General features: G+C 48.7%; 6 protein-coding genes across 6 annotated transcripts; 4 read left to right on the top strand and 2 right to left on the bottom strand.

The window, feature by feature from the left end:
* Positions 1–575: 575 nt before the first annotated feature.
* An11g07130 (hypothetical protein) lies at positions 576–1142 on the bottom strand (the record flags this gene model as incomplete). The annotated part of the gene is made up of 4 exons (XM_059750369.1): positions 576–711; positions 753–840; positions 899–1002; positions 1102–1142. 4 exons carry the CDS (start codon positions 1140–1142, stop codon positions 576–578), a joined length of 369 nt encoding a protein of 122 aa, XP_059606367.1.
* A 189-nt stretch (positions 1143–1331) lies between these two features.
* On the top strand, positions 1332–2222 carry An11g07120 (uncharacterized protein; the record flags this gene model as incomplete). The annotated part of the gene is made up of 1 exon (XM_001394652.1): positions 1332–2222. The coding sequence occupies one exon, from the start codon at positions 1332–1334 to the stop codon at positions 2220–2222; it is 891 nt and encodes a 296-aa protein (XP_001394689.1).
* Positions 2223–3304: 1082 nt separating this feature from the next.
* Positions 3305–3972, bottom strand: An11g07110 (uncharacterized protein; the record flags this gene model as incomplete). The annotated part of the gene is made up of 3 exons (XM_059750368.1): positions 3305–3445; positions 3533–3568; positions 3913–3972. 3 exons carry the CDS (start codon positions 3970–3972, stop codon positions 3305–3307), a joined length of 237 nt encoding a protein of 78 aa, XP_059606366.1.
* A 315-nt stretch (positions 3973–4287) lies between these two features.
* Positions 4288–5666, top strand: An11g07100 (uncharacterized protein; the record flags this gene model as incomplete). Its single annotated transcript, XM_001394650.3, has 4 exons — positions 4288–4332; positions 4393–4950; positions 5341–5426; positions 5636–5666. 4 exons carry the CDS (start codon positions 4288–4290, stop codon positions 5664–5666), a joined length of 720 nt encoding a protein of 239 aa, XP_001394687.3.
* Positions 5667–5952: 286 nt separating this feature from the next.
* An11g07090 (uncharacterized protein) lies at positions 5953–6604 on the top strand (the record flags this gene model as incomplete). Its single annotated transcript, XM_001394649.1, has 3 exons — positions 5953–5958; positions 6027–6479; positions 6557–6604. 3 exons carry the CDS (start codon positions 5953–5955, stop codon positions 6602–6604), a joined length of 507 nt encoding a protein of 168 aa, XP_001394686.1.
* Positions 6605–7299: 695 nt separating this feature from the next.
* An11g07080 (uncharacterized protein) lies at positions 7300–9651 on the top strand (the record flags this gene model as incomplete). The annotated part of the gene is made up of 6 exons (XM_001394648.1): positions 7300–7372; positions 7446–7828; positions 7888–8263; positions 8311–8467; positions 8525–8658; positions 8708–9651. 6 exons carry the CDS (start codon positions 7300–7302, stop codon positions 9649–9651), a joined length of 2067 nt encoding a protein of 688 aa, XP_001394685.1.
* Between the last annotated feature and the right edge of the window lie 317 nt (positions 9652–9968).

Genomic DNA, 9968 nt, shown 5'->3' with positions numbered 1-9968 from the left:
CCCCCCCCCCCCACCCCATTTTTTCTAAGGATAATCATCGGACCTTTGCTGGAGTTCGGGGACAATAGTCTGATTGATGTAACTATCAATCGTAGGGTATGCATTGAATATCATCTATTGGAAGGAATTGCTTCTGCCAGGTATTGCTTATGACGAGACGAGGTTGATGCTAGAATAATGAGGGGATATATGAAATTGGCCATATATATATATGTGAAGACTACAAAGATGATGGCTTGTACCTGCGGCTAATGCATGAGACGCTTTTTGGCTACTCGCTTGCATCTTACAGTCTAGCATCAAGTGTATGAGGAGACTCATAAACTCTAATCAAGTGCACGACGAGTAGAAGAGATAATGCGATAAAGTGAAATAAGATATGTCTGGAAGGTGGGATGGAGAAGGAAATGATGGAGGGGAAAGAAGGAGAAGACGTGGAGGAGGGGACTTCATAGACAGAGCGAGCAACGGAGAGGTGAATAGCAGTTCAAAGGTATTCATATACGCGATCCATCTATAGGATTGCATTCATTAAGACACTATGAATTCATTGAAATTAATAGGCCTCTAATGACTCAGAGAACATTCATTCGAAGCGATTCACAAACCGAAGGAAGGATTACATGAATAACTGCATGAAGTATACCAGCTGCTGCAAGCCACTCTGGTGTTGGCACTGTCGGCGCATCACCGACTGGCCGCGCTAAGAAGCTTTCCTTCACCTAACTCGATCCTTTTCACAGTCCAAAAACCCGGCTACTCGCCCATGGACAGTTTTAGTGATCCTGAGATGCTGTGGACATGTTGCCCCACATTGTTCCATACGGCATTTGAACTCCACTGCGCACACAACAAGCACTAGTTGTACGATCCAAGGCGTGGAACTGATCAAGTACACCCGTCTGTGGAGCCTTTGCCAAGGTAGAGATGTTTCGCCATTTGGGGTGCATACCTTTGGGAGCCAATATAGCCTCAGTGAAAGATATCGGATAGCCGTAGACCCTGAAAGATTATTTGAGCCTAAGGGCTCTTGCAGTGACGCTAGCAACAGCGAACCCACTGGGATCCAAAACACTAGATGAAGCTATTGTAAGCCGGAACCCTTCCGGCGCCCCACCCAGCTCCTGCAGGGGCGAAAACATGACTCTCTAACTTAGGAGAAATCACAGCCAAGGCCCAAGTTCACTGAGAGACCGAAATGGCGTGAATTTAAATGTTGCCTTTCGCGCACTTTACTATTCCCTTGTTCCTATCAGCAGTCACTGCTTGGCCTCCTTTCTAGTGAGCAGTTCCATTCACTTTAGGCCCCACGGCTTCGTTACAAGAGCAGTATGGCTCAAATATTCTGGCTTTCACTCTTCCTGCTTGTCTCTTGGGTCAGAGCCGAGTCCAACCGCACCGAGGTGGACCTGATTTTCCCAAGAAATGATACCTTTGCGCCAATGCCTTTGATGCCGGTTGTATTCGCCGTTCAAGCCCCTTCCGTCGCCCATAAAGTTAATACATACATCGAGTACGGCTATTACCCAGTAGGCCGTCCAAATGAAACAGTTATTGGCCAGACCGACCATGTGTCCGACTCAACAAACGAAACCACTTATTTCAGTGTCTCTGGTATCGGCAGAACGTTCAATACCACTGGCAGCTGGGAGCTGTTTTGGAGGCTGAGATGGACCAATTGTTCAATCTCAGAAGACTCGAGATACTACAACCAATCCTACCCCTGGATATCCTCCCCATACATCGACGGTAGCCTCAACATCGACAAGGTCTATGAGGGCTTTCACTACACAGCATACAATGTCATTGTCGACAGGGTTACCTTCAGCACTCGCGAAGATGCTAGCCAACCCAACCTCACGACCCTCACCAATAGCGAGAACTGCGATAAAGTCTCGTCTCTTGCTCTATTGTCGATTGTGGACTCCCTAAGGATTCCACCCCAGTTACCCCAAGAAGATATTGATACCGTGTCAATGTGCCCACAACTCGCCGATGCCAGGCTAAATTCAACTTCAACTTCAAGCCCCTGCAGCGTTAGCATTAGTCCCGAGGTTGAGTCTAATATCCTGGCCAAGATCGCAGACAATGAATGCAATAACGCACTTCACCCCGCTGTGAGTTGCACCACTGAAGAAACCAAGGAAGGCAGCGCGAGCAGCCATGACCACGGCCATGCTGTATGGCTTGTCATTACGCTAGCTTTTGCCTTCCTTTTCTAAAGGATCCAATGCTAGATGTGCTCGACTCAGGCTTTGAGACAGGTAGACAGGAAAACAGGCTTTATTGTCACGTCGCCAGTAGGGGACCATCAACCACACATATGTCCCTACGAGACCATAGCTATCAGGAACAATGTACGGGCTGGAACTCCACTCACTCTTAGGTTGTAAATCCCATTTCTCAATACATAGTTTGTGAGCAAACCACGCTTTTCTTGAATCATTGCATCCTCTTTAGCTTCAATTCCTTACCCACAAACACGAGAGGAGCGGACCCGCCATTCCACATAGTGTCTTGGCAGGGTCGCCTCTCCAACTACAATGCCCAACTTCAGAGGCCCAGACTATCTCTGCCAAGTGCCAAGGCTGGACTCAAATTACGGAACTCTCGGATGCTTGTGCCATGGCTTATTGCTTGAAGGGTTTGGAGGTTTCGGTGGTTAGCGCCCGGATAGGCAGTAGAACACCTCCAAATGAGGAATGCGGCCGAAGGTAGGTGGGGCCCAAACACATACTGGAGCAACCGGTTGGTGGCCTGGCCCGACAGTGGTTCGGTAGGCTGGAGAAGGCGCTTCGGGCCGTTGTCGCTCAGCGAGTCCTTCGTACAGAGTTGATGATCCACAGCCATGCAGCATGTGAGGTAAAAATACAGCGGATGAAAAGCAGCTTTCAGTTTGTTGGAAAGAGCCTGACATATACACTCCAGGCTCCGGTAATTACACTCAAAATCACTATCAAACATCCTGAGCCCTGGGATCGGTTTCTCAACAAAACTAATACAATATCGAAACGCTTAATTATCTGCCAGATTGAAAACTGGTAATGAGTCATATACTTCATCAATACACTAACCGCTAGACCAAACATAATGTATCGCGTCTATCTCAGCCGGAGACGGACGGATTCTTATTACGTTCTAACTGTTTCCTGGGGTACCAAGCCATCTAAATAGTCTGAGTAGAATCACCACTCTTAAGTCCTCGACCCAAATCCATAAACACAAGTCCTCATCCAAAGCTAATAATACAGATACGGGGGAAGAAAGAGTAAATTCACTTTCTTAATCATATTCGTCATCCTTCTCACTTGCTCCCTCTAGCCTTTCGATAGCTGTGACCATCATAAGCATAAGCATACTCGCCGACATCAAATCCCCACTTGCCCTTGCCGTTGGAACCCGGTTTACAAATGGCATCATTCTTGTTAGGCTTGGGGTTATTATTCTGAAGGGCCTTGCAGTAGGGACTGATTGATGCGCGAAATTAGCATTTATCAAAAGAATGGCACAAAGCGTTAAGGCCACATCTTACCCGGGGGTCCCAGTCCATCCGGTGATTTGGTGCCAGCTATTCGAAGTAGCATGCTTCTGCAGGGCACCTGTCATCGAATATTTGTCGCACAGTATGTTTCAGGAGAGGCTACTACACGTGATCCCTGTATGCTCGGCATCATAGCAAACAAATTAGACCGACCAATGTCTTCCTAAGCGTCTATTGGATGCCCAAAGGGAATAAAATCGCATCCGACCGGATTAGGCTCCTAGTTGTGACGGGTTGTGACGGGTCCAGAATTATTGCAAAAGGGCTAGACCGGAGCTTTCCTCTGAGCCTAACTGAGATGTATTTCCAGCTCCAGCCTCACACTGTTGGACAAAGCAATTCTGATCCCGTCGTGGCTGGGATGATCTCACCTTCTTGACGCGTTGGCTTACGTGAGACTCACACATAGGGCTCCCTGAGAATCCCTGCATATTTAGCTCACATTGGCTGACTGTGTTACTCATTATCGAGCCATTAATATGCATGACAGCCGTTCACCCCAGAACTGCAGCATCTTACAGGCATTAAGCCGTAGAGTCAAAAGCGGTGAGTGTTACGTATAGCCTATCCTCGCACATTCACCGTGTACGCGCCTTACCCAACCTGGCCATCGAGTGTATGCATGGGTATATAAGGACGTCCACCCCAGCTGTCTCTACCATATCCGAATATTATTCCACTGAATGGGAGCTCTGCACTGACATGTTCCAAGATTGACATCACAACCGGCTGTTAGTCCATTCACAATGTCCGACATCATGACTATGTTCACGGCGAACATGCCAGCAAGTGTATGAGCAATAACGCTCCCTCTCCACGTCTAAGGAAGCCTAGCTAACTCTCCAGCCCAGGTCTTCAATCAGCTCTTCGAGGAGAGCCAGACGGCTGAGAACGCCTGTCCGTTTCTTACCCTTGTTCGTTATCCTGAGCAGGAAGAGGTGGATAAATGGGGAACGGAAGCGCCCATTCAAGATTTTGAGACCGGTTTCCTGGGCAAAAATGACGACGAGCTCCGTCAGTACTTCCGCCGCTTCTTCTCGGAAAGACCGCCATCTGAACAAGGGATGATCGTGGAAAACTGGATGGCAGTGCTAGACGACCAGTCGGCCGCGAACTCGACGATCGTGCTACACCATGGGATGAAAAAATCAATGTGGGATGACCTACATGAATACGAGCCCGAGAAAGAGATCTTTGGGAAAGGGAAGCTTTGTGAAGACGGGTATATCTGGTGGAAGTGGAGGGTCCCGTTCAAATACTCCTATAGCTTCTTCATTGCCATCGAGCACTGCGACTTTGAGGTTTTGGAACTGTCGTGTCGCCCAGAACATCAGGACTCCCGGGGGATTGTTGATTATGAGACATGCTGGAAGATTATTTGCGGGGAGATCCGTGATCCTTTGGGAAGGGTGGGAGGACAATGGGAGAAGTCGCCTGATGCGTGATATTGAGCGCTACTGCTGTCGATTCAGAAGTTCACGGCTAGAGGTAGTAAGGGGGAATTGTCGTAGCGTGGATAAAGCCTATTCATGCGAGATTCAATCTGATTTAATCTACATTCGTAACTATATCCTTTGATTCGATCAATTCCGTTATAGAATAATAACGGGAGGATTGATGTGAACAGAACATAGTTCATTCACATAGTGGAAAACGTCACCTAGATTACCCACACTGACCGGTGACATATGGTCTGCTCTATTCAGCAGGCGGTCTAAGTACATCCAAGTCATGGGAGCCTGTTAACCTACTGTCTGTGATTATATGTGCTTGGTTATTCACGAGATGTATTGATACAGAGCACAATTATTAGCACCGCCCTGGATATTGGCGCCTCTGAACTGGCTGGTAGCGGTATTTTCCAGCACGATGATCCTAGTGACAGGTAAGCTAGCGACAACGCACTCAAATCATCATGACACATAATACCGAGCAGCCATTGAACAGGCCGGAAAGCGTTTTCAAAGGCAACAACCATGTCCACTTCGGGCCCAACTACGATAGCTGGATTAGCCTTCTCGTTATACCGAACAGTAATTCACCGACGGTATCTGTATCACGTTCATAGTTTCGCTACTACTGCGCCAGTCCTAGAAGGAATTATCACTCCTTATTTGAGATCTGAATTCACTTCCTTTCCATTACACTACGAATTATATTCTACTCTCAATAAACTACTCTTACACAAGATCACAAACACTGTCCCCACCCCTAGTTATTTTATATCTTACTCTTCAATCAGAGCACTACTGATTTACAGGGCGTCATTATGGCTCCGAGGACGCCCTAACAACTTCATATAAAGCCCTAACGGAACCTATACTCCATCTCAAAGCTTATATCTCTAGCACCCGGCGAATGATCATACATATTCTTTGTGTCCTATCAAATCGCTTCCGGCCCTATTCAACATGCAAGTAATACTTCCCCACTCGTACATCTCACTGTTCTCGCCGCCACTCATCACCAACTGGCTTCATTGTAGGGCGAGGCGCCAGCGCAAACCGTCAGCTCATTAGGTCAAGCACTGCGAGCCGTCGGCGGCCTGACCAAGCCAAGTGGCAGAGGGCTGTTCATGTTCCAATATCTACTGGCGGGGGGCTCGTCCGCCGCGATCATCGGCATGCTTGGGGCCACGGTCATGGGCTATGCCTTCACGGCAGGCGCGGTGGGCTTTCTTGGTGGCTCCTGTGTTGGCTTTGTTCTGGGAAGCATCGGTTACTACCGTACTTGTGCCCGGCAAAGCTTGGTTGCCTTCCTCAAGTACCCGGATTTGCTCCGACACCATATTGCCATTGACTTTGGTATACACGGGGTGGACAAAGCCTCGCGGTTTTGGGGCACAGATATGCAGAAGACCATGTGTGATATTCAGAGCGATGTGGCTCTCCAAGGAATGCTCGTTGCTGCTTGGCATTCAGCAGTGCCGGCGATCGAGGTTTGTCTCGTCTTTGATTTTAAATGGAATGGCGACAGTAGTGAGCTGAGAAGAGCTAACCAGAATTTACGAACCAGGAAATTCAAAGTCAGGAGGAGGCCCGCCTGGTGGCTAGCAAAGAGTAGCAGTTGATGTGCTAGGGGAGGAGCGTGATGCAGAGCATTTCACGCTGTCCATGCTAATGGAGGATAAGATTCAGACTGTTCTCAGATGGCTGCTAGTAAGTTATAGCAACAATATTGCACTACCGCGGTGCTTATAGTATATGGACAGTATATGAAATATGAACCATATAATCACTGGTGCCACATGTGTAGCCTAGATATAATTACCTTATTCTAAGAAGGCTCAATTAAGAACTATAATACGTCAACTATTCTTCAATTCTCACGACCAGTTACTGCTGTTCGCTGCTTTTCTCGGCCCCCGGGCGAAATCCCGGAGATTTGCCAGTCTGCGGGGTTGCCAGTGAAACGAACTGCTATGATGACATGATTGTCCCGGGGAGGGACAGTTAATGTTGATTGATATCTCATTATCTCGGCAGGAGGAGGCACGGTGACCGGAATGGTATCAATTCTGTGTATATACGGTACTTTTATCTCTGTAATCCAAGCGCCCAACATTCGAGATAGACCATATAATTCTTGGAAAACACCATCTCAGACAGGCATCCCAGCGGTCGATCATCCGGTGAATACCCCACCCACCAAGCAAGGGCGGGCTAAATACCGGAGATGGAGCCGAGCCTCTATTCTTTATCTTCCACCAAAAACTCCAAGGCATGGGGTGGACAAAATCTTGGCAGTAGGTAATAAATATGAAGTGGCTACAACTGTTGTCTTTGGCTCTGCATGTGGACTCCACAGCGGCAGTGAGCAGTTCCACGGAAAGTAAGTCAAGCTGGGCCACCCTAAAAGAGCATTGCATATACAACCCTACTAACCACCGAACAAATATAATAAGGTATGAAAGAAGTACTCGCGCCTGTCAAGTATAACCCATTTCCCTTGGGTACGATCACCGCAACGGGCTGGCTGCATGATCAGCTGGAGCTCGAAGCAAATGGTTTGGCCGGTCATCTCAACGACTTCTACCGCTTTGTGGCCGGGTCAACGTGGGTCGGTGGCAGTTGGGAATACAGCACGCTAGACGAGGCAGCGCCCTACTGGTTTAACTACGTGGTTCCCCTTGCCTGGACGATCAACGACTCGCGTCTGAAAGCTCAGGCAAAGGAATTTCTCGATTACGTGCTAGATCATCAAGCTGAAGATGGATGGCTGGGGCCCGAGACCACTCGCCAGACCCGAGGAATCTGGGCACGTAGTCTGCTATGCTTTGGATTAGTAGTGAGTGCATGCACCCGGTATATTTACATGTGGTTGCCTGTCCTAATCCAGCGATCCAGCAATATGCACAGGCAGATCCATCCGAGACAGAGCGGATTGTGACAGCGATGCATAAATTCACCATTCTGGCACATTCCATGCTCAAGGACAACTTCACTGGCTTGATTGAGAATAAAAACCTCGGAGATAGCTTTGACCCCTACGGCTTTGGATTAGCGCGAACGCATGAATTGCCCATGTCGTTGCAGTGGTTGTATGAGAACTATCCACGCAACAACTCTGAAATCATCTGGGAGACCATGGAACTTATGTTTGCCGGTGGTGTCGCAGGTGGGAAGGACTGGACAACCTTCTTCGTTGAGGGTGTGTTCCCTACCCATGGAACGCCATATATCACGACTAGTTCATTCACCCATGGGGTCAATCTAGCGGAAGGTATGAAATTGAAGTCTAGTGCAGTGAAAAACTGTTGACCTGATCAGGACTACGGTATCCCACGGTGCTCTACCGCATGAATGGAAATTCTTCTCTGCTGGACCAGACCGCGTTAGCAGTAAACTTGCTCACCACTTATCAGTCTACACTTGCTGGGAGTATCACAGCCGATGAGCATCTGGGCGGACTCAGTCCCGAGAGAGGGTATGCGTCTCTTCACTTCTTTCTTGATTTACCATTTCTGGCACTGACATGAAACAGCTCGGAGACTTGCATATCGGTTGAGATGATGTTTTCCATGGCCTATCTGTATCGGTTCTATGGCACCAACGCATACGCAGACCGAGCCGAGCGCGTGGCATTCAACTCCCTCCCTGCAGCGCTATCGCCGAATTGTAAGTCTATGAGCATCTAGTACGAATTACCCCGGCTAAACTCTTTCAGGGTGGTCACATCAATATGTTCAGCAGGTCAATCAGCCCTGGTCCCGCAACCTGAGTGCCATTCCTTTCAGAAACGTGAACTCCTATGCCAACAGCTATGGCCTCGAGCCTAACTTTCCCTGCTGCACCGTCAACCACGGCCAGGGTTATCCCAAGTATGTGGCCGCTTCTTATGTGCTCGAGGGAGACAGTCATGTAATTCACGCGCTGCTGGGGCCCGAGACATTGAGCACGAAGCTGGCTACAGGCAACGTGACCATCGCATGCACGACCAACTACCCCTTTTCCGGCCGACTGGAGTATGCAATCACGGCCACTACTGACCTCTCATTTTCTGTCCGCATTCCCGACTGGGTAAACAAGACGAGCTCTCAGTACTCACTCGCGGGCGCCAACTTCAAACCCTTATCTTCGAATTCCAATAACCTGCAAACCTTCAACCTCACCAGGGGAACTACCCAGATAGTCATCGATCTAGAAATGGGCATCCAAGTCACCAAGTCACCAGCCAACGGCACTGCAGCCGTCTATTACGGCCCTTTGCTGTACGCGCTTGACATCGATTACAACTCTACCCACCACAGCCCCTTAAACTTCTCTTCCCTAGAGCCGCTGCCCGCCGACCAGATCGTCGCCCAGACACATGACTATGTGCTCAACCCGACCTCTGCTTGGCGGTACGCTATTGATCCCACCTCAGTCACTGTTCAGCAAGTCTATGACCGCGACGGACAACTTCAGAATCCCATCTGGGCAAAGAACGCTACTCCCGTTGCCCTGTTCGCGGATGCATGGTTGGTTCCATGGGAGGAAAACTTGGGAACCGCTGCGGTGCCCCCTAAGTATCCTAATGTCACCGGGTCTCCGAGTAAAGTCCGCTTGGTCCCTTACGGCTCGGCAAAATTGCATATTGCCGATTTTCCCATTGCGGTGCAGGCGTCATAGGGGGGTATGAAAATAAATTAATGCGGTTATAAGTGAGGTTAGAATAGTCAAAGAAATACCATACGTAAAGGTCGTCTCCAAAAATTCATTCATCAAGTGGCTTGAGACTTGGGATGTATTCTCCATGAGCTTGATGGATTGGTTGAATAGGGCGAGGTCCAAAACAGTAAAATATCAAGACCGAGAGGACTGGCAAATTGCAAGGGATATTACTAGTACAGCTTATAGTCACCGATCAGCCACAAGTTTCTTACCTCTTATCTTTGAATTTTCTGGCTGCATAGTGTTGTTCACCCCAAACGAGATCTGCAGGATCC

This window comes from Aspergillus niger, assembly GCF_000002855.4.
Source record: "Aspergillus niger supercontig An11".
Classification (NCBI taxonomy): domain Eukaryota; kingdom Fungi; phylum Ascomycota; class Eurotiomycetes; order Eurotiales; family Aspergillaceae; genus Aspergillus; species Aspergillus niger.
Note: the sequence above shows the minus strand (reverse complement) of the source record. Positions and strands in the feature narration are given on the sequence as shown.